At 44.4% G+C, this 24,619-nt stretch overlaps 2 protein-coding genes across 8 annotated transcripts in view; one reads left to right on the top strand and one right to left on the bottom strand.

Moving 5' to 3' along the window:
• The window catches only part of arhgef19 (Rho guanine nucleotide exchange factor (GEF) 19), a 66,212-nt gene extending 62,059 nt beyond the window's left edge, over nt 1-4,153 (top strand). For 4 of the 5 annotated variants that reach the window (XM_084332859.1, XM_084332856.1, XM_084332858.1 and 1 more), the window contains 3 exons: nt 2,196-2,275; nt 2,365-2,469; nt 2,989-4,153. In XM_084332859.1, the coding sequence (XP_084188985.1) occupies nt 2,196-2,275; nt 2,365-2,469; nt 2,989-3,143 (340 nt within the window). In that variant the 3' untranslated portion in view covers nt 3,144-4,153. The remainder of the gene's footprint in view (nt 1-2,195; nt 2,276-2,364; nt 2,470-2,988) is intronic. The other variant, XM_084332857.1, reaches the window with a different exon arrangement.
• Nucleotides 1-24,619, bottom strand: part of LOC311243582 (putative pleckstrin homology domain-containing family N member 1) — a 41,496-nt gene that overhangs the window by 4,297 nt on the left and 12,580 nt on the right. The window contains exons 5-12 of one of the 3 annotated variants that reach the window (XM_084332861.1): nt 23,405-23,492; nt 19,124-19,260; nt 17,619-17,765; nt 17,247-17,480; nt 7,048-7,134; nt 6,118-6,193; nt 5,929-6,005; nt 4,402-4,935 (exon numbers count right to left, since the gene is read on the bottom strand). In XM_084332861.1, the coding sequence (XP_084188987.1) occupies nt 4,804-4,935; nt 5,929-6,005; nt 6,118-6,193; nt 7,048-7,134; nt 17,247-17,480; nt 17,619-17,765; nt 19,124-19,260; nt 23,405-23,492 (978 nt within the window). In that variant the 3' untranslated portion in view covers nt 4,402-4,803. Of the gene's footprint in view, nt 1-4,401; nt 4,936-5,928; nt 6,006-6,117; nt 6,194-7,047; nt 7,135-17,246; nt 17,481-17,618; nt 17,766-19,123; nt 19,261-23,404; nt 23,493-24,619 lie in introns of those variants that run through there. The other 2 variants (XM_084332862.1, XM_084332863.1) reach the window with 2 other exon arrangements.

Raw genomic sequence — 24,619 nt, 5'->3', positions numbered from 1 at the left:
TGTGTGTACAGGGAGTAGAGGAGGGGACTCAGAACACAGCCCTGGGGGGCCCCTATGTTGAGGGTGATGGATGAGGAGGTGCAGTTGCCTGCTCTCACCACCTGGGGTCTGCCCGTCAGTAAGTCCAAGACCCACTGGCAGAGGTCATAGTTGAAGCCCAGGTCCCTGAGCTTGGCTATGAGTTTGGAGGGGACTATGGTATTGAATGCCGAGCTGTAGTCGATGAATAGCATTCTCACATAGTTCCCCTTCCTCTTGTCCAGGTGTGATGCTGCTGTGTGCAGCACATGGGCTATGGCGTCCTCCGTGGACCTGTTGGGGCGGTATGCAAATTGCAGGGGGTCCAGGTTGATGGGGAGGGAGGAGCAGATGTAGCCCTTTACTAGCTTCTCAAAGCACTTCATGGCTATGGAGGTGAGAGCTACAGGGCGGTAGTCGTTGAGGCAAGCAGGCTTGGATTTTTTAGGTACAGGGATGATAGTGGACTTCTTCAGGCAGGTGTGGATGACAGCCTGTTCTAAGGACAGGTTAAATATGTCAGTGAATACCGGGGCCAGTTGGTCGGCACAGACTTTTAGGATGCGGCCGGGGATGCCGTCCGGTCCTGCTGCCTTCCTGATATTCACTTTTTAAAGGTCCGCCTCACCTCATGCTCTGTTACCCTGAACACTGAGTCTCCAATAATATCATAACTGTCTATTATTTTTCTTGCAATTGAGCACATTTTCATTGGGTACGGTTCTGAGGTGTGTGTTCAACAGAATGCAGTATCAAAAACACGTTCACAAAAAGTATGGGTTACTGAATGCTGAACTGCACTGTTATAATCACTAAGCCATTGTAAGACCTTACCTGTGTCCCTGTATCACTTGTCTCTGCTGCCCTTTGACTAAAAAATTTCTCTGCTGCCCTTTGACTAAAAAACGTCCCTATGTCCATTTTCCTTTTTTTTCTGGTGGCATATTTGAGTTAGTCACCTACTGTAGTAAAAGTGAAATAATTGACTATATCAAAACATGCTAGGGCTGTACCGAATAGTTCTGTTGTGGAATATTTAAAATGAGCCATGACAGTAAGCTGTAGAAATTGAGATTGAGTCAGTTGTTATAAAAATATAGAAACATAGTTTATTATCCTTCTCATCTTTTTTCTGCTCCAGATGGATAAATCCTCTTCATTTTGCTTGTTTATTATACGTAGGTATTGCTGGCTGAAAGTTTCATTTACACATGAAGATTTTTTTTCCAAACACAAGTGCCATGGGGCCCCTAAGGGCGTTTCCTACTGTCGTTTCATTGCATACCACCATTTGAATTGCGGTCGCTTTTGTTGAGTACAGCCATTATGTCAGCCCTCGGGGGGGGGGCTCCCTACTGGTGGGGGCTCCAGGCTGCTGCCTGTTGTCTTCACAGCGGGTAATGTAGCCTTTTTGTATGAAGGGAAAAAACAGGAGATTTACGGGAAAATATTTAAACGGGAGGATGGCGGGAAAGAAAGGTGAAATACGGGAGAATCCCGGTAAAAACGGGAGGGTTGACATGCCCCAGTACTTTGGCCAAGATATAGCGGCACTCCAGAACTACGCCAGCCGGTCTGCCACAATATGATTAAAAAGGGTTCATGAGATAACAATGACTTGTGAAAATATCAGCTAATTACTTACTTACAGTATTAGTTTGCTACTCTTTTCTACACAAACACTCTTCCTCCAACTGAAGTATCAGTATTTCACTAAAGTAAGCCTAACAATATTTCTACTTGAGTAAAATATTTCAGAATTCTTTCCATCTTTTCGCGATGCGACTCCCGCTTATATTCCTGCAAATATTCCTGTTTATATATTTATAATCTATATCTGTGTATATCCCATACATACTCTTATTAGTTATAGCACTGGTCAGTATGGCGTACTACCATAGTGTGTTTATACCTGTTTCACTGTATATAATAACACTGTACATCAGATTAGTAGCTACATTACTCAGTAGCTTCATTATACTATATATTCCACTCAATCACTTGTTTACATAAATATCACTGTAGGCCTATATTGTTAACGTTTCTGTTTCATTTGCACTCTGGTTGGATGCCAAACTTATTTCCGTTGTACTGTAGGCTACTTGTGCTGTACTTGTATGACAATACATTTTAATCTAATCTAATCTAAATGTGTAATATTCTTTGTCTCCACCAAGGAGTGAGAAGCAGCGGTGGATCACTGCTATGTTTCCATCTGACCCTCTGGAAGACATCGAGCAGGCCTGTGAGGGCGACGGTAAGTAACAGCGCTATAGCCTGCTGTAGGTTCACCAGTCATCATAAGGTACTTTAAACCTCTGAGTTAATTTCTGAAACTCTTCTCAGATCTGTCTCAGGTTCAGTGCATTAAGAGCTACCAGGCCCAGGAGCATGATGAGCTCACGCTGGAGAAGGCTGATATTCTTCAAGCCAAGACCATTACAAGTGACGGTAAAACCAAGACTGATTTCTCTCTGTTAGCTAGCGCTTCAAATTGCATCCCATTTAAAGGAAATGCGCTTACCGCCGTCTTCTCCAGAGTCCAGCTAGCACTAATGAATGGAAGTGGATACAGACCACTAGCCTAGCTTACAATTCTGGAAGAGGCCAGAGCCTCTGGCCAACAGCTAGGCTAGCAGGTCCGTAGGTATCCGGTTCCATTAATTTGTGCTAAGCTAGGCTAGCTTGCAGCCGGATAGCTTTCTACTGAGCGCACAGAGAGGAAATTAGTATATCTTCTTGTCTGACTCTGGAGAAGACAGTAAGGTAATTTCCCATAATGTTGACGTGTTCCTTTTTAAACTGGGGAGGAATATGGTGTTCACAAAGCAAATTCATATTGGTCATAAGAAGTTGGTCTCTGTGTGCTGGAGCAAGTGTGAATATTTATATTTTAGCCATACACATTGATGTCCATCCCAACTGCTGGTGGTTTGTTTGAGTTTCTAATGGTGGTTCTATACTTTTCAGGCTGGGTGGAAGGCATCCGGTTGTCTGATGGGGAGCGGGGCTGGTTCCCCAAAACCTACGTGGAGGAAATCACGAGTCGCAGCGCACGCCTCCGCAACCTCCGAGAAAATATCCGTGTCAAGTGTGTCACACAGAAACTGGAGGAGGAACGCTAACTGTCCTTCTTGTTTTTTTTTGTTTTTTTTGGTGCGACTTGTCATGTATGCGCATGGCAGTCCGCAAATATGCAGTTCAGTTGCTAAAGCTAAAGTATTTTCAAGATTCTGGATTGTTGTTTTAATTTTTAATGGATGTGGGATCTTAATAATAATCTAGTAGCAGGTGCTAAAACATGCCAACGTTTTGTTTGCCATTATGGTTGCATTACCAAAGTGTGTAACAAGCATTTCCTTTCGCATGCTGGCTGTGAATGCCTTCAATACTTTTGACCATTAGAGAGCAAATACAAAGCTTTTGCTCTGTACCCCACATTATCATATCTAACAGGCTTCTCTATGCATTAGGAATCTGTTAACAAAAAAATCTTTGTATTGCGTTTAAAGCTTGGCTAGCCCTACTTATGCTAACAATTAACACTGAGCACTGAATTGGATTCAGGCCTACATCTTTCCCATCAAATGACTTGAGAGCACTAACTGTAAAAAGAAACCTCCAAATGACAGGCAGGTCAGTGCAAGACCTTCTCTCTCATTCCTCAAAAGATACGAGAGACGTGAGCATACTGTCCAAGCACACACTATCAACCACTATTATCCACCTTAAGATGATAAACCATTCCAGTGGCACATGAAATGTTTATGAATCTACTTTTTTTTTTATACATCAACTAAGTTGTTAGTTCTAATTTAAATGATTGCTGTTGCAGCATGTGTATTTATACTCCTATAGCTGGTTTATTCTCTATGGAGATGCTGATGTAAATGTTCATACTGTAGATGTACAGTACATATGTAGCTACATGTATAAATTAATAGTTTTATGGCTCATTTACTATTATGACATGTCATGTAATTTATATGGGCTAGGATTTGCCAAAAAAATGAAAAAATGCCATTTTGTAACTTTCTGTCTGGGATACCAATATCAAACACTGGATACACTGGACGTTTACTGGAGTTTAGCACATCACTGTACATGTTTAACCTTCAAAATAAAAGCAGATACTTCTACTTTCATTGTGTTCTCTGTCATATTGTGGAATTCTTCCAATTTGAAGCAGGGACAAATTGATGCTTTTATTTTATTCTTTTATTTGTATATTTTCCAGTAAAAAGTAACCAAATATCAAAACAGAAAATGAAAATGTACAATTATTTGGTTACATTTAGATTACCATTCCATGTGAAACCAGTGGGGTTCAAGCTTGTCTGCTGTAGGTACTTTGAGGACAGTACATTCAGATACAACGCTGGGAGAAACATTGTCTCACTTTACTCTGACAGGTGATAAGTAGAAAAACTAGCATGAAGACATGCTAGTGTGTTATGGTCTCGACAGTGGCATTGTTGATATTTACAAAAAACTAGACCATTTCTAAATGTGACCTATTCAATATATATAGGTTACAGAGCATGCATAGCAGTCTATTTCATATCCATTATTAAGATGTACCTCTATTTGTTCCTTTGTGCCTGGCAAATGTCGAATGGAAGTTCACTTGCATAATGCACGTTGTATCCGAACGCACTGTAGACTTCATTACAACATCTGAGGTATCAGTAGAAATAAAGAGTATATATACACTATCTACAAGCTTTGTTTTCAGTCTCGTAACTTGAGACACCAGAGTAAATCCTTTACTCTTTCCATGTCTGGTCAACTCCATCCATTGGTCTGGCACTGGGCAGGTATTATCATGGCTTCCTGGGACTCGTTCCTTCTCCTCTGTTTCTTTGGCATGATTGGTGGGCCGCTGGGACTTATGCTAGCATGGCTGTTTTTCTCAGGCTATAGATCAAAGAAACAGTTTTTTTTTTATTACACATAAGCTGCATATACTGTAGGCCACATATGAATAAATATAAGCCAATGCATATAGGCCTATAGGGTACCATGGGGCTGAAAGCAACTCCTTAAGGAAATTGCTATTTTTCTGACAAACAGGGGAAATACATGCATAGTAGGTATACATACAGTACAGTAGGTAAACACATTTAGCAGGAAAGTAATTATGTATTCTGTTAAAACAAACAATATTGAGAGGGGGGCCTTTAGCCCCACTACCGAGGTTAAAAGCCACCTTGAATAAACAGTCAAATAATTATATTTATGCTAGTAAATTATCATCTATTTCTAGAAATGTAATTTGTCTTCTCTCTGATTATCGATTATTTGACTACGGCAAAAATCAAAATAAAATAAAATCATCAGAATGTTTTTACTGTCAACCCAATCAACCAATGGTGCCTTTTACCCCAACGAAGAGGTGGCTTTTAGCCTCAAAAAGTGGTAACTTCAAAGATGTTATTAAAAAGTTGTTGTGATGTTCTTTTCTGCATTTTAGTGCTATGACTTTATCACATTATGCTGCAATTATAAAAAAAAATAACAATATATTAAATCAAAATGTGGAATAATGTTATAGTTTGAGATGAGTCAGCAAAAATCTTGCTGATCTAGATTAGTGTCAAACTAGGAAAGGATTGAAATAAAATGTGGTGCCATATAATGTTTTGGGAGAAAACAACAGCCAGCCTTTTACCCCAGGGGGGCATCTTTTTTTCTTCTCACTCAGCAGTACAGTATAAATGTATGTTAAACATGAAGTGTAGTTCCGGGTATGTAGTACACAGCTGGATTATACCCACATGATTTCTCACCCATCAGTCTAATTACTGTTGAATTACATTATGGATGTTGGGGTCACAGTATGCCCCGCCCCCATCACCAGTACAACCCAACCCGGTTTACACCTTCTAAAAGGAAATGACAGTAGCCTACCTGCTGCAACTGAAAGATCCAGTTCTTGTAGTCCTCTGAGCAGGCGCAGGACACTTGTAGGGTCTCCATCAGCTCACCTGAACCACATATGTTATCAAGTGAAGTTACTATACGCTTCGCTGCAGTTCACTTTGTTGTCGTTCTGTTTTACAGTTTGAGTGACTGTGTGCTACCGGTAGGCCTACCTACCTGTGAGCTCAAACTCCAGCCGTCCAGGCAGTGCAGACCTCTCTACCGCTTGGATGCTTTTTCTAGGCAGCCGGCCCTGTTGTAGTAGGACCAGGAATACGAATGTTAAAGGGACAGTTCAGGTAATTAGGAATCATATATGATTCTCATGGGAGTCTTTTCAGTTTTCAGTTCACTTGCACCACACTGATTGCATACACTATCGGTTATTCAGCTGAAGAGGAATTCCACTCTGGGTCTCTCTTGTATAAAAGTTGCTTTACTACAGAGTGAAGTTAGCCTACAGCCAGCTCTGTACATATTGTCAGGCCGGTGATATGGTCCTAAACTAATCCAGCTTCCTGCTTTTTTCAAAGGGTGGGCACTGGGCAGACAAGGCCAGTCAAAGGTTGCTACAGTACTCCTACCAAACATAAAAAGTTACTTTTGTGTAAGTTAATGGAGCTGAAAACTATTTATTTACTAAATGTTCTATATAGTCTGGAAAACCGATTGAGAGAGTTAGGTTTGGAATTAACAGCATGTTATGTTTTGATGTAAACCCCAGATTACTGTAGCTTCTTAAAAAACCTGAATTATCTCTCTTAAAGTCACACTGCGTGTTGAAGCAGGTTATCACTTCCACTAAACCACACCAAAATAGACACTATAGGATCCTGCTGATTGAAATGGGTTTGCTTAATGGTAAGTAGACAAGATTACATGTAGATCCCATTCAATCTGGCTTTCACATGGAACAGGTGGTGTTGTGGGCCAGCAGGTTTGAGTTACAGAGCTTGTTCAGCCCATACTATATGTCATGTGTCAAGAAAACAACTGCCACTGTGTCATCATGACAGCATCGTGATTACCCACACAAAAACCTAGCCCGGTCACACTGTTCACAGAGGTATTATTATGGACTTTTCCCATAGTGTCATTTTACCCTACCTCATATCTTATATTCAGCCGCTTGTTGTCTACGGAGAGGAGGAGGACGTCTTGGGGAAAGAGCACCATGAGTCTCTCTTGTAGTCCCTGTGAGAACAAAACCACAGATTTCCCGTGTTAAAGCAGAGGCTGGAAGAATTCAATATCACAATAATCACAATAAATACTTTTTTCCTCAATATCGATATCATGATATCTGCTCACGTTATGTGAAATCATGGGTTATGTGATTCAGTTTGATGTTGATTTCACTGAATTGTGTGGTAATTGTGAATTGTGAATTGCCTGAACTGTGCCCCGTTAGCTCAGTCAGTAGAACATGAGAATCTTCATCTCAGGGTCGAGGTTTTGAGCCCCACGTTGGGTGATATTCCCAATAATAAAGGAACACTTGACTTGACTTAATGTAAAGTGTGACACACAACTAAAAAACTGACATTTTCAAAAATTACATTCCCTCAAATATTTCAGGTAACGTTTTGTGAAAAATCTTTGTTAATATGTGCTTGTGATTATCAATTTAGACTAATTTAAGGCGGATGGGTGGCGCAGGGGACATTGCGCTCGTCACCAATGCAAGAGACACCAGGTTCGACTCCGGCTGTCGGCGTTGCCTCCGGCTTGGGCCAGCCGTCATACTAACTCAATTGGCAGAGTTAGCGGGTGGAAGTCGATGGGTGGTAATCTGGACGTTGTGGACAGCGACTCCTACAGGTCGGTTGCACAGCAGAGACAGGAAATGGCGGGGGTAGTGCAAGCCTCCCACGCGTTACACCTCGCCAATGAGAACATTCAAGAAAGGGGAGGGGAGAATTGGCACAGTGGAATTGGGATGGGAGAAAAATAGAAAAAGAGGAGAAAAAATTGATTTTTTTTTACGCATTGTTTTTGTCACGATATCCCCATATCATACCCATTGAAAGACAATAATACCATATTGAATTATCGCCCAGCCCTAGTTACATAAAGGGAGAACGTTAGGTTATGACTATAACCAAGTTCTGTTAGTTAGGGGCGATGCTTGGCATCGCTACTGCACTATCTCGCGTACGTGCACGCGTACTGAATAAACCACAAATGTACCTCTAATACCAGTATTAGTCTGACCACACCCCTCATCAGCTTACCTTCATAAGCAGGTGTGTGGTCACCTGCTCTCCTCCTTCCCAAGCTTTCACCACAAGGTGAGGACAAGGGCTGCAGCGGCGTCCGATGCCAAGCATCGCCCCTAACTAACAGAACTTGGTTATAGTCATAACCTAACGTTCTGTATCGTTAGTGGCTTAGCTTGGCATCGCTACTGCACAAGGGAGGCCAAGCGGAGCCACTTGGCTGACAAATACACCCCGCTGACAGCCCCCCAAAACCATCAGAACAGGGAGGGCCGAGCCCCCCCGACCCCCCTAATGGAGGGTAGCCCCCCTATTAGGGACGTCACGGGAGGGCGACGGACCCGACCGTGCGAAGAGGCACTCAAGCAACTCAACGCACAGGGTGAGCAGACCGTGGCCTGACCCCACGACTACACACACGCACAACCCGCATGCCACCCGGGAACGAACGGAGGAACAACCTCGTTACTGCCCCCAGAATCACGGGGTCAAGGGCAAACCCAACCCCGTGGCAAGGCCGTAGCAGCGGAGCACGAAGGAAGACCCAGACCCACCAAAAGGACTGGACTCCCTGGAATGGGGGCCCGGAGAAGTCCATGATGCCAGCATCAAGACCCCACCAGGTGGGCACGTAGTGCCCCGCCCCCCACATCGCCAGCGTATTCGGACAAAGGCCCCTCAGTTACTGCACCTGGTATTCCCAGGCGGAACCAACCAGGCCAGAACCTGCCCAGCTTCCGAGATCGGACGAGACCGGGCGTGTTCAGGTCGGTATGGCCGTAAGCCGAGCGGGCCCCGTCCCCCCAATAGTACACCGCCTGGCACACTGACCCTGCAGAATAGGCAGTCAGCATGGCCGTAAGCACACAAAAAAGGTTAACCAACGGAAGCAGGCAGCGCACCGGGGAAAAACCAGGCAACAGGCTGTTAACCCTAGCCTGGAGACTGCGGACGAGACAGGCGCCAGAGGGGACAGCTGAACACAGCCGCCCCGGCGGAAGGAGCGTAAGCTGGCGGTGTTGCATGACCAAGCCTCCATTTAACAACCCCCACCCAGAGGGGTCGAGGCAGAGAAGGCTGACACGATTGGCAGACGTCATGAACGTGCAGGGGCACCCTCAAACGGTGAACCCGGGAGTTGACACTGCTCCAACACACCAGGGAATCAACCACCTCGGTGTTACCCAATGCGGTGGTTGTTCCTATAACCCCTCAAGAAAAAACTCCAAAACACACCTGCGGGTATACACCGGCTATACCGCAGTACAAGTGTTTCAGTTTCCAAAAAGGGTTAACCCAGGCCTACGGGTCGCAAACATCACTTCGGACCGGGCCTGGCGGTACGGGAAGCACAGGGTCACCAGAGGAGGTCAAAAAACCACCCCCACAGGCCCCTCTTCGCCATGCGTGAGAGAGGAGCGAAAAATAATGGAGAACCAGCCCCTAAGCACACCGTACCTGGTATTCCCCGGCGGTCTCCCAACCAAGTACTAACCAGGACCAACCTGTGTAGCGGCCGAGATCCGACGAGATCGAGCGCGTACAGAATGGCATGGCTGTAAGCCATGACGACAGTGCTGAGTAAAAACATACCCAACCAGGGTCTCCATAGCGCTTAACCCTGTGACACCCAGACCGACCTGGCATTTTTCCCCCTGAAAAAAGCCCAAGTCCCTCAGGGTACCAGAACAGCAGATCTGCATCCCCGGCGGACAACGGGTTCAACTGATCTGGACCAGCGTGACCAGAACCAGTCCCGTGCCCTAACCACGCCGACATGCCTACTCCAGGAGAAGGGCAGATATGCGTGTTGATCTTAACATGAAAAGAAGGCGCCACCCAGACGTTGGGACGAACCGCGCCTGGTGGCCCACCCCAAGGGCGTGAGACCCCACTACATATGTTCAGATCCATCCCGTCATCATCCCCCAGACATGAACGAGAATCCGTCGACAACCCACCCAGGTCATGGGATGTGGTCGCCGGAAGAGGAAAAACCCCCATCTCAGTTGCTTTATAAAAACGCTGTTTCAACCACAAGCAACTAAGGCGTGCCAGTCAATCGCCTGTTTACAGCGAGCTAGCACTATACGTGCGTCGGGACACACCCCCATCAATGAACAGGCTATTTAGACCTGTCATTGAATCCCCAAGGCGCCCAGGGGAACGACAAGAGGGGTGTGACACTCCCTAACTCCAACACTTCTGGAATAGAAAGAAGGAAGCATCAACAGTATGTATCCCAGTCTACACAGCCGGGGTAAAAAATGTTCACATTTTTACATCCCACCACCCTCCCATAGGAAAGAGACGGGGATCCCCAGAGAGACTTCCCACGCGAGCTGTACAGATTGAAAAGAATATATTGCACCTTGAGCCATGTAAAAAACTGGTTTTAGGGCCTCCGGGGAAGAGGCACCGAACCCATACACACTCAATAAACGAATTGAATCGAATATACATACAATAGAAAAGGACCCTTCTAGAGGGTCCACTCACTTTGACAATCTGAGGAGGAAGGCTCTGTACTCTGATGGAGGCTTCCTCACATGGAAGAAGGAGTCCGAACTCACAGAAGGCCTGAGTAGGCGCTTGGTGAGGAGGAGCCCTGACCACCCCCCCTGAAAACAGATCCATCACATGGACCTGAACAGCACACGGAAGTCCTACCAACAGAGACGCGCACGGTGACGTACTCTATGGCGGGGGAATTCCTGCGGTGCACACGCCCAATATACCAGGCCGTGGGACCAGGAACTCCCTCCCCCCCCCCCCCCCCCCCCCCCCCGTAACGTGCCGAACCGCCACGTGACTAAGGAAAAACACAGAATAGAGAGGGCTCTAAGAACCCCGGTCCAACATACACATGTGCTTCTGTGGCCAGTACAACCCAGTTGTAGGTCACATGACACACACAACCCATCATCACCTACAAAAAATGGCAAAAACACTCAACAGAGGAACGCCGTTTTTTTCACAATGAGAGAATACATCATTCTTGATTAGTATCGACCACAGGCCTTGCTAAGCACACATGACAGCAACCAAACCAATTTCCCTTTAGGAAATAAGTTTCTCCAGCAGATTTAGCACAACCTCAGCAATCAAGCTGAGAGTTACATCGTATCCCTACCACACAAAAGACACAATTAATGCACAACATGTCTGATAGGAGGTGATAAAGTCCCCAGGGAACCGGGGGGGGAAACACAATCCTCCTATTTTACCCTCAATACGGCCAGTTAAAACAGGAAAACCTGTTAATGTGTGAACTCACTGTTCATTGTCATTACAGTCTGAGAAAGAACATTCTTTTACTCACTCGTCACCAAGCATAGCTTCATAGGTTAGTTGCCTTAGTAGTGAGTACACGGTACACATAAACACCATGATGTTTCTCACACAACAACCAGATCAATACATCACGATCTGCACGGAGAAGCTAACTGCCAGTGACAAAAACAGCTCACACACAACCCGCAACGTATCTCAAATGCATTGCAACAACACACGTTTTGGGAAAAAACACCGTTATTCACAATACATTTAGCAAGGTAAAACCAGAAGACGTGTTATGAGGTCTGGCCAACCCCGTACCTGCCCGGAACGCAGATCAGCGAAGTGCAGTCACAAGCCACCGTAGAACACAACCGTCCCGTGTTGTTCGATCCGGGCAGCGTCGCCGCTCCACCAGTCGCTACAGTCCTCTTTGTTGACGCAATCCCCGTCTAGGCTCAGGCAGGGTCGACGAACATCCCCTGTCAAGGATGACGTCGTGGTCAAGAGTGTAAAACATGTTAAAAATCAAAGCACGTTCAACAGAATAGCATCAAGCTAACGGCTGCTCCAACCGTTCGGGTGCTATTGCTTCCGCTCGCGAGACGCCGATCTACGACGCACGCGATCAGGAGCGAGCTCCCGGCGGCGCGCGAGAAGCCAAGCTACCCCGCGCCAGGCCACCGACCGGCTAACCGTAAGCTATGAACATGTAAACAATGACATAACACTCACCCAGACAGGCCGCCGTTCTGAACCCTCCTCACTTTTTAAGAGAAAAGAGAAAACAAGACGTCAACACCGCTTCACAACGGTGACATTAACACGTCCGGCGGAATCAGCACAGTACCAACTGGCCTGTATAGCTGACTTTGAACATGAATCTGCCGCTATCGCACATTACATGCACATATCCCCTCGTGAAGGAATACTCTCATTTGGATATGAAAGATGGGGTCTTAACACGGTGACAGAGAGAATCCACTCGTCCAGAACACACAGGGATCACCAGTGTCAATGGTCGCGGCCCACTAGTTAAAACTATAATGGTCGCCAGACCAAGGCCTTCTGTCGCCTAGACGGCTAAACAAAGGACCCTAGCCTGGGGCCGGTTTCCATAAACTTTGTCAAGTAGCCCCCATAGCACTAACAGACAAGTGGAGCCCGCCAGCAAACACTACTCACCCAACCTGGAACGCACCGCTCCTCACAACAGCGGCATGTCCGACAGTTCAGCTGTGGCCTGACAGGTTTCACCCCAACAAACACAGCAAGGAACTGCAGTTGAGAAGCATGCAGCGGCGTGCTCCCAATACGAAAACCGGTGGAGGGTTTGTAGAATGATCATCATCTTCTAGACACTCCAGTACGAAGACAATATCGCCGTATTTTCTCGAAAATAGTGAGAGAGAAAATAAAGATATGATGTCAACGTATCCTTGTTTCCCAAGCTGTTCCTAATCCAATTTCTTCCATCATGGTGTCAAGTGTGGGGATCTACCGAGGCACCTCTTCCTTGTGGTGAAAGCGAGAAGGAGGAGAGCAGGTGACCACACACCTGCTTATGAAGGTAAGCTGATGAGGGGTGTGGTCAGACTAATACTGGTATTAGAGGTACATTTGTGGTTTATTCAGTACGCGTGCACGTACGCGAGATAGTGCAGTAGCGATGCCAAGCTAAGCCACTAACGATACAGAACTAGACTTTTCTTTTCTTCGTTTTTTTATGTAAGTTTTCAGTAAATATTTCTTCACTGCTCTCTTGTTATATCACATTATTATCTCCATTAATTTCTCTGTTCGCAGCTATATCTCACAAGTTACAAGGCCGATCGGTCTAATATTGGTTGTGCACATTCATGACTGCTGTAGTATGAACTTTATCTAGCAGTAGCACCACCACCAGGCCAAACATTCAATACCCAAATTAGCGTATTTCCTGATCTGATTTACACCAAACTTGACATATATTTGTAATATTTCTTACTATGTAATAGTGTGTAAGTGTAATAGTGTGCTAGTGTAATAGTGTATAAGAGTGTGACAGTGTAATGTGTAATAGTGTGCTAGTGTAACAGTGTACTAGTGTAATAGTGTGCTAGCTAGTGTAATAATGTGTAATAGTTGTTTAATCTCTTAACACTTTCAGCACCAGCCGTTTTATCCATCCTTGTAGTCAATGGGCCACGCTTTAAAAGATAGGGATTTTCACTGTGCGTCCCGATGTTTGCAGGGCTATATCTATATTCTATATTATAGCTATGGAGACAATACTATGGCTCATTTGACAGTCACTATCTATCGTCCAACATGTACAAAAGAAAAAGAATTTCATGTATACGTTCGCGTGTTATCCCGTGGTGAATATTGTATCGTTTCAGAGTGATCCTGGCTAATTCCTGGAAGCTGAGTTATGGAGCGCTGTGAATTTGTTCGCGTTTCTCGCCTGGACACGCTACTGTTTCCAAATCAAAGGTATATAATAGGTATTATGTTTCATCATGAATGCATCAAAGGGGGGGGGGGGGGGTAATTTTTTGATGCTCTAATCGTCAGCAACGGCATTCGTTTTGAATACTACATACGTTGATCGGCTGGATCGATGTGAAATCATTGTAGGATCAAGGTGGAATTGATGTCATATAGTCCTTACCTTTGATCAGGGTTATTCCAAAAAGAATATTCCAATTGTCTGATTGTAATTTCCAGTATTGATGTCCATCGGGTCCCTGACATGAACTGGCACAAAATATGCATGCAGTGTGCTGAACGCGTTTCAAAGTGCTCGGATGAAGCGATTTACTTGGCTTGGTCTAAATTCTCCGCCCGGACCATATATAATGTAACACACAGTGTGAAATAAGGTTTCAAAGGGTGGGCAATACTGCCACCTAGCAGGATTTGGCAGGTAGTGCACTCTTGGGGTCTCAGAATGAGTTCCAATGGTAACACTGAGGTCCGTGAGACTGTAATGAATTACAAAATCGAATAAAAGAAAAAACTATGAAAACGATCGAAAACCCGGGTTTTGGCGCTCAACGGTTGGCGAGATAACCCGACTATAGTCGTGGTTGGCCGTGAAAGTGTTAAGCCATATTTTCTGAAAATTCGCCTAAAAGTACATACCCAAGTAAATGGAAGATTGCTCCACTTCTACAAGGTAAATTTGCATGTCCTTGGTATCATAGGGACATCTACTGTATGGACCTCAGGGAATGAGTTATTTTCCATCTTTGACGGTGAATAACACCATGCTAACATTGACCAAAAGTGAAAAAGTTTGCTCATTCAGCACCTTCTTTTTGATCCACTTTTTCTCCCATTTTTCTATATTTTCTCCCATCCCAATTTCGTATCATCCAATTCAACCCTCCCCTGTCACGAACGCTGTTTCTTGCCTCCCACAAGCCGGCTGCAATGTGGACTAAGTCATACATAGCACAAGTCCCTTCCGGTACTTGAGGTAACAGCAGTCGCATCTTTTCACCTGCGCAGCTCGATCTCTCAGTGTCGAGGAGTAACGCCACTTCCTGATTCTACTGCGCAGGCGCACCAACCGACTTGTAGGAGTCGCTTGTTCACAACGCCCGATCCCCACCCTTCAGTTTCCCTCCCCGTAATACGGCCAATGTGTATTACTGCGGACGACCAGCTAAACTGAAAACAATGTGGAGAGCTGGATTCGAACACGCGAATCCTAGCGTCTCCACACTGGTGGCGAGTGCCTTGCCCACTACACCACCTAGCCGCCACATTCATTCAGCACCTTCTTAAGATCAAGTGTACTACAAATCTAAGCAAATGAATAAAGGGCAGATGATTTACAGGAGTTTTTGTAGATACAGTACTCAATTTAGGTATATACGGAATATAGAATATCAGGCCTATAAATTACCTTATTATGGCCATACATCAAGTACACAAGTCATACATCTATTCTCCTCTTTCCAATATTTCGCTAATAACACTTAAAATCATTGCTAAACAAATATACACGTTGACTGCTGTTTTGATCGGGTTAGGGTCTTTACTATTGGCTACATTTAAAAAAGAAACACAACATCACTTAATACTGACTGTATTGATCTATTTGTGACGTGAAATACGTATATTTCTCAGAAAGAAAATTTTTTAACTGTGTAATAGTGTGCATTAAATATTGTAGGCATGAGAGAAAGAGAATAAATGTGTGGCTGCCACCTGGTGGAGATGTGCACTCTACTGAGCACATATTTCTAGTATGAAAAAGTTAATATTTTCCTTCACTTTCTTTCAGTTACCCTAAAAGTGATGATGATGATGATGATGATGATGATGATGATGATGATGATGATGATGATGATGATGATGATGATGATGATGATGATGATGATGATGAAGCTACAGTAGCGGTTTCCTTAGTTTTAACAGGTAATGCTAACAATGCAACTGACATTTTTTTACACAAACCGAAAGACAATACACCCCCAACCCCCAATAAGACAATAGACAATGGACCTCCTTCTCAAACATTCTCATAAGATTCCTCGTAAATAACCTCGTAAGAAGTTCGTAAAAGGAAACTTACGATAGATCTCTGGATACCTGAACGCGTGAAAAGGTGTTTGCAAATGGCCAAAGTGTTCTCAGCGATCCCCTGAATGAAGAACGTCACTCATTCTTAAACTGAAAGCGTGTTCTCGTACACCTGAATTTGCATACAGAAACGCCCCACCAGCGCCTTGTAAGGCCATCCAACACAGGGTCGCGTGCAAACGGATTCAACAGGTATTGTAGTGTGACGGATCATATTGGTCTGCGTTGTGTTTGATGTTAAATGAGAATGTCCCGAGGGGGAGTCAAACAGGGGGCTCCCGCGTCCGCGGGCGACGACACAGGCCGCTGCACTAAGAAGTGAATTCACTCCTAACTACCGTACCTATGCGTCTGTTAACCCTGTTATGGGGAAGTGAGTTTAATTTACCAGCCCGCACTGCCACAGTCACTCGTCAACACACCTGTTTCCGTGACTGTGGACATACCCACGGGCTTCCCCGTTACAGTAGCACGAAAGCAATTTGCGACTGATCAAAATTTGATTAGATTAGATTCACAATTATTGTCATTATACAGCAAGTATATTACAACAAAAATACGTTTGGCATCTAACCAGAGTACAAATGTAACAGTAAAGTGCAATAGTAACATACAATGCACAGGTGATTAAACTGGCTATATAAATACTACGGAGTAATACTACTGTGCTCATCAGATGCATGTACAGAGGTGTAGTGTACACTACAGTGATACAGTTATAAAGACCCTATTAGTAAGTCATACTGTAGAACATGACATCTTAGCATGACATCTTATTATATTTAGTAGTGTCAATACGGGTACATGGCCACCTAAAAAAAGCGGCATGGGACGAGATAACAGGTGAATTTAATGTGGTGTCAGGAGAGGAGTGCACAGTGGCTGAAGTGAAAAAGAAATGGGCTCATGTGAAATCAGAGTCCACATTTGTGAGTGGGGTCATCGACCAGGGGGCTTATCCGGGCATATCCACAATCTCCTAATAAAACAAGTTATTCGAATAATAGAAGCTTACTGTTGCTGGAATGCGTCTCCACGTCTCCTTGCTCGAGGTGCACACCCACAGATCTGTTCTGTAAGATGTAGGAGTCATGTACACCTCCTGGGAAGCGTGAGACCACGCTGAGCAGGTGGTTCTGGGTGTTGCAGATGATTTGCACATTGATGAAGTGTTGAGATATGGAAACACATCTGTGAAGGGTGCCTTGATGTGCACGTGCCCAAGGTGGACAGTACCTGGACGTGTGGTGGCACAGGGTTTGAGCGTCTGGTCCGGCTCCTCAGTGCTGGCTCCAGGGTATTGCACAGGGATTGGCTCTCCGTGAATAGATCCGCATGATCGCGGTACTGGTCCTCACTCCTCAGTGCACAATCAGCGAAATCTTCCAGCAGCAGACAGCAGTAGATATGCCATATTGTGTGTGTGCCATGCATCCTGCTCTTAGCTACGAGCGAATTCCTGAAAAGGAACTGTTCGAGAATGATACAATTTGCTTGTATCTTTCTCGTAAGTCTGTCCGAGAATGAGGACCAGTGAGACAAAACAACCAATTAAATATTGACAGCATTTCAGTGTAGGATAAGTTGGACATGCATCATCATATTTACCTGTCTCTGTGTGTTAATGATATGGACAATGGACAAGTATCCTGGTTGGCCCATGTGCTGTATCGGTGAACCCTCCCACTGCCGTATTGGAGCTTGAAGTAAGTAATTTTTCAGCTCGTCTCGTTTCCAGTGTTCGTCACAGGGTAGCTGTGTAGCAGCAAAAAATAGAAATAGTTTGAAGGGGCATGTTGCTTTATTCAGCCGTTGTTTTAACCTGAATCCTATCGATCTGTGCGGAGGACAACATGTGATAACAATTTATTTGACTTTCCTCGGGTTGGGCTGAATACAGTTACTGTATAGTGGAGGAAATTGTCGTCTGCGGTTCACAAGAGGTTTGCTCTCCTGCGGGTTACGTCATCCGAATTTCTCGGGCGGCCGAGCTCTCAAGACACAGAACACAGTTTTATGTCCCAATATCATGTCCTCCTCACATCAGAACAATACGATTCAGGTTAAAAAATCTTTGAAATGTGCCTTTAATGTCACCATTAATTATAATTTCATTTACTGGGAGGCAGTAAGCCAGACTCGTTCAGCTGTTATCTCCCGCCTACTGTATGCCTGTCCATAGTATTCCATTACAGTAGTACATCACCAACAGACATCTTAGTAGGCAAGCAGCATATGTCATTCGATGACAATAAGCAGATCTTGAAGGGAGAAGTTACACACACTCCAACCAACCCACATCAAAAGGAAATGCTCTTAGAGTAGGGCAATCTCAAGCGGTCAGGCGGCGTAGCGGAGATTGCGCTCGTCACCAATGCAAGAGGCTGCGGTCTCGACTCCCGGAGTCAGCATTGCCTTGGCTTGGGCTGATCGCTATACTAACTCGTTTGGCTGGGTTAGGGGGAGGGAAGCCATAGGTGGGAAACTGGCGTTGTGGACAGTGACGCCTACAGGTCAGGTCTGGGCACTTGCTCAGCGGAGGCAGGACTTGAGGAAGGCAGCGTGACCTCCCACGTGTTACACTTCACCAATGAGAGCCCTCGCTGCCAGGTGAGAAGAGAGCCACTGGCTGTCGCCGCACGTGTCGGAGGAAGCGTGCGGATACTTCAGGGTTCCCTTGTACCGACCAGTAGGAGAACATGCGCACAACAACCAGGTAGGGGAGGGGGGGGGGAATTGGCACAACGACTAAATTGGGACGGGGAGAAAAACTGAGAAAAATCTGAGAAAGAGAGATACAAAAAAAAAAAAAAAAAAAGAGTAGGGCAATCTTGAATCAGGAAGAGACTTCAGAGATTTAGTCCACTAACAGAACACTTGAGCACACAGATTTAAGGCAAACAACTTTATTTTAAACTAATGTTTCGACACGCAGGGTGTGTCTTCATCATCACAATCAAAATGTTGAAATGTTAGTTTAAAATAAAGTGGTTTGCCTTAAATCTGTGTGCTCCAGTGTTCTACTTTGGACCAAATCTCTGAAGTCTCTCCCTGAATAAGAAGATGTTATTAGTACAGTAGATCTTGTCATTTCAACATGACGTTGTAGTTACCAGGTAGGACAGTGGACAATGGGAGGGGCTGAGGGGCTGGGTCATGGCCTTGTATCTCCTCTCCTCCAGGTGCTCCACCCAGTTCCTCAGCTCTGCAGCACTGGAGCAAATGAATACCTTTGGGTCTACCATGGGACCTGGACGATAGAGACAGCGGAAATCACGCTCAATTTGATTCAATTTCCAGTTTATTTAAAGCTGCAGTAAGTGAGTTTACCTGCCCAGCAGAAATAGAGCAAGCTCTGCATTACTTTTCCAGCCCATACACGTGCAACAAAGGTTTTCTACAGACTCCCCAGAGGCACCAGGTGCTTTAAGCTTTTAAGTGATGCTGAGCTTGCTCTATTTCTGCTGGGCAGGTATACTCACTCTTCCTATTTTCTCAGAAGTTGCCTACTGCAGCTTTAACAGGGACCACATACAGTATGGTATAATAAACGTAAGTCTAACACAATATACAGAGATAAAGCGTACAGCAAATGTTGGTCCTTAGTGTTATACCATTGTTGCCTGCATTGCATTATTTCACTATACTACATTTTAGTCTGAAAGCACTTCTACTCTGGCCTCTTTGAAGGGAGGCCAATGGCAAGTAAAAAAAATAAAATAAACATTGTTAGCGTGTCAAATTGAAACCAATAGGGACCATCCCGGTATCAGTGGAGGATAGTGATTTTTATTTATTTATCGGCATCGGTCCAATGAGAAAAACTGGACAGATGCTGTATATCATGAACATATCAGTATATGCTGAGGATAGTTGTTAATTCATTGTTTCCCCTACCTTTGCCCCGCCCTGCCAACGGGACCCCCCGCCCCTCCTGAAAAAATTATAATAATAAAGAAATATAAAAAATATATATATATATCATTTAAGTTTGCTTTAATCACAGTAACCTTGGCGAGCTAGCTAAATTATACATAAATCGGTTTTCATATAAATCAATCTTCACTACGACTTTAAACCGGTGGCGTGGCACGGTCTACGGAGACGCAGAAAAAAGCTACCAAATCCATTCCGCGACAACTCCGAGACAATTCCGAGACTGACTAGTGTCGCGCGTAACAAGTTCAGTCTCTCTCTCTCTCTCTCTCTCTCTCTCTCTCTCTCTCTCTCTCTCTCTCTCCTCCAAGTAACCAAACGTTACACTATAAAAACAAACTGGATAAGGGCGACTGAGTGGCGCAGTGGGCAAGGCGCTCGCCACTAACGCAGGAGATGCTGGTATCGAGCCCAGCTCTCGGCGTTGCTACCGGCTTGGCCGGTCGTCGTACTAACACAATTGGGCAGTGTTAGAGGGTGGGAAAGCCGGTGGGTGGGGATTGGACGTTGTGGACAGCGACTCCTACAGGTCGATTGGTGCGCCTGTACAGCAGAATCAGGAAGTATCGGGGGCAGCGTGAGCCTCCCACGCGTTACTCCTCGCCACTGAGAGATTGCGCTGTTCAGGTGAAAAGATGCGACAGCTGCCTCCTCATGTACCGGAGGGGACACGTGATGCAAGGCTTGGTCCTCACTGCAGCCGACCAGTGGGAGGCATAGTCTAGCAGCGTTCGAGACAGGGGAGGGGAGAATTGGAAATACGAAACTGGGCTGGGAGAAAAATTGAAAATGGGAGAAAAAGTGGGAAAAAAAACGAACTGGATAGTTGATAAGTTGATATGAATGAATGAATGAACGAATGAATGAATGAATGAATGAATGAATGAATGAATGAATGAATGAATGAATGAATGAATGACTGAATGAATGAATGAATGAATGAATGAATGAACGAACGAATGAATGAAAACTTTATTTAACAGATTGCAGAATGGGTACAATACAGTACGGTTCAATACACACAATTGTTAAGGGGATGCAGACCAGAGAAAGACGTTTGTCTTGTTTACATCAGGGTCCCCCATTTTTAATTCATAGTGACATTTATGACATACACAACATACATGACATCATGACATTTATGGCATAGGGACATACATGACATACAGGTATATAGTACTGTTACATTTGTGACATATACGATAATGCAAATATACAGTACTGTTACCCATAGATCCTAACAGAGAATATATACATATGATGGGGAGGAGACTGTACATTAGGAGGACTATATAACTGGATAGTTCGTATAAGACATTCTCCCTTTCTGTGTGTGTGTGTGTGTGCGCGCGTCTTTGGAAAGTTTGATAGTATTTACTGAGGAGCGCCAGATAATGTTGATATTTAAACTTAAAAAATAATTATACAGAGAGAAGCTTCAGCAAGTAGAAAACGCTGCTGACCGACAAAAGAGAATCCCTCACTGAGGAAAACACAAAGGCCTAACCATCATGTATCACAATGGTGATGTCAGCCAGAGATGGGGAGAAGCATGAACCTTTAAAGGACATCTCTTTGAAATAAATGACATTTTACAGTTTTTTTCTGATTTCTTCTAAACAAATGATTATTTTGTATTATTTAACTATTTAATTATTATTTAGTTATTGCACTGCATTGGCAGTTGAATTGCATTGAACTGAATTGAAAAAAGAAACCTCATAACGGAACTGGCACTGAACATTGAACTACACTGGCACTGTTTGCAGATGTACTGTTATTAAAACATAATTTTGTATTGTTTTTTTGTTAAATTGATCCAAAGGAAAAAATATAAAATCTGAGAAATCCGAAAACAGGAAAATTTAAAACCGAGAAATCCGAAAACAGGAAAATTCATATCCGGAAACAGGAACGTGCGTGGACACACACGCCCGTGACGACAATAGTAGTTTCAGGGGAAACACTGTTAATTGATCAGTAATTAAGTAAGTAATACACAAATTGTTAAAAGGGCACTCTGCAGATGATTTTTAACCTTAATCCTATGGTTCTGTTGTGAGGAGGACATGTGATAACCGGACATGTGACCCACCAACACGTTCTATGTCTCGAGATCTCAGCCACATCATCAGCGAGAGGAGAGCAGACCTCTATTTCCTTTTTATTTTTTTGCTAGTTTTCTAGTGAGAGCCACTCTCCTCTGGGTGACGTCACCCGGAGGAATTTCGCTGAGTCTCGATGTGGCTGATCTCTCAGACACAGAATACGTTGGTGAGTTGCAAGTCTGATACAGTACATGTCCTCCTCACAACAGAATGATAGGATTATGGTTGAAAATTGGCAAAGCACTCCCTACATTTTTTTTTTAAAACATAATAACTGTGGGGCGGCTAGGTGGTGTAGTGGGCAAGGCGCTCGCCACCAATGCAGGAGACCCAGCTCTCCGCATTGCTATCAGCTTGGCTGGTCGTTCATACTAACACAATTGGCAGTGTTAGGGGTGGGAAAGCTGATGGGTGGGGATCAGACGTTGTGGACAGCGACTCCTACAGGTCGGTTGGTGCGCCTGCGCAGCAGAATCAGGAAGCGACGGGGGCGGCGTGTCCCTCCCACGCAGACCCCCGACGCTGAGAGATCGCGCTGTGCAGGTGAAAAGATGCGACGGCTGCTTCCTCGAGTACCGGAGGGGACACGTGATGTAAGGCTTCGTCCACATTGCAGCCGGCTTGTGGGAGGCATGGCCTAACAGCGTTTGAGACAGGGGAGGGTAGAATTGGACGATACGAAATTGGGATGGGAGAAAAAATTTAAAATGGGAGAAAAAGTAGATAAAAAAAACAAAAAAAAACATAATAACTAGGGATGTCCGATATTATCGGCCGTAAAATGTGATATCGGAAAATATCGGTATCGGTTTAAAAAAGAAAAAAAACAATAACAATATTTGTTATATATATATCCAGTGAAATTATTAGTTACCTGAAATTATTCAGTTTTTTGGGGGGGGGGGAAACCCTGCATATATCGGTATCGGTTGATATCAGTATCGGAAATTAAGAGTTGGACAATATCGGAATATCGGTATCGGTAAAAAAGCCAATATCGAGCATCCCTAATAATAACTGTAAAAAAAATAATCAAACAATTAAATAGAAGCAACTAAATACCGTAATAACACACACAAAATTACAAAAACTAAAAAGGAGAGAGAAAGGCCTGTTTGAATAAATGAGTCTTCAGCTATGATCGTATGTCTATAGGAAGCGTGTTCCACAGTGTCACAACTTAAAAGGCACCATCACCTTTTGTTTTAAGTCGAGAGAAATGCAGAAATGTCTTCCTGTATTGTGAAGGAAGTGCACGTGTCACTACAGGAAAAATAACCAATATTCAAAGGAGTGAAGGTTTTCCCTAAACATATTTGTCTTGAATTCCGGTACATTCCGGTGACTCACCACTGATCTCAAACATGTGTGATGAATGTGATGTGGCGTGGTCCAGTGAGATGGCTTGGAAGGACAGGCCAGAAAGAGGGAGGATACCCTGAGAGATGAGAAGCTACACGTTAACAATACTGTGTCATTGTTCTTGAACAGGCTCCGCTCGGAATTCCCCACAAACCAGTAACGGTGTTGGCAAGGTTAATGTGCAGTGCAGGCCTTGTTCCAATTCGATCAAATGCCAGCCAGCTTATGTCATTTGGTTGCCTTTGGTTGGTGATGAATTAGCGGTTTTCTTTTTTCCCTGTTTCCCAGGGAAGGTTTAGCCATTTTGTACCTACTGTATAATTTTTCTCTCATGTAGGCTACCGATCATGGTTTGATTGATTGATTGATTGATTGATTGATTGATTGATTGATTGATTGATTGATTGAAAGCTTTATTAACAGATTGCAGAATGGGTACAGTACAGTACAGCTCAATACATACAATTGTTAAGGGGTGCAGACCAGAGAAAGACTTTCGTCTTGTTTACATCAGGGTCCCCCATTTTCAATTCATCATAACACACGACATACAGATAGACAGTACTGCTACATCTATTTATGACATACCAGATTTGCAAATACAGTACTGTTTGTGATAAAAAAGAGTCCAGAAAAGAGAGTATATACATTTGACGTAGAAACTGTACATTGGAGGAGGTTGGGTAGGTAGGGTTGGGTGGGGGTGGGGGGGGGGGGAACTGTACATTGGAGGTGGTTGGGTGGGTGGTGGGGTAGGGGACACTGTACACTGGAATATTGACAAAGCCATACTTGGTCATTTACTGTACATTGGAGGGGGTTGGGTTAGGACATTTGCAGGGGCCAGTTTCGAATTGCAGTCTCCCGTAGGTGTTCTTTGAGAGTGCTTTTGAAAGTGGGTAGTGATTCACATTCCTTTACAGCTTTGGGTATGGCGTTCCACATTGATGTGGCATAATTGCTAAACATGTTTAGTCCCTTGTTTGAGCCGAATCTGGGTTTAACATGATTTGTGGAGCTCCCTCTGGTGTTGTGATCGTGGTATTCACTGACCTTTGGGAAGTATTTTGACATGTACATGGGTACCTTGGTCGTGTAGTGTATCTTGTAGACCAGGCCCATTGCAAGTTGCTGTACTCTGTCGTCTACTCTAAGCCATCCTAGGTTGTCAAAGTGGGCAGGGGTGAGGTGGGTTCTAGGAGT

The sequence above is a fragment of the Notolepis coatsorum genome (assembly GCF_963971535.1).
Source record: "Notolepis coatsorum genome assembly, chromosome: 17".
Classification (NCBI taxonomy): Eukaryota; Metazoa; Chordata; class Actinopteri; order Aulopiformes; family Paralepididae; genus Notolepis; species Notolepis coatsorum.
Note: the sequence above shows the minus strand (reverse complement) of the source record. Positions and strands in the feature narration are given on the sequence as shown.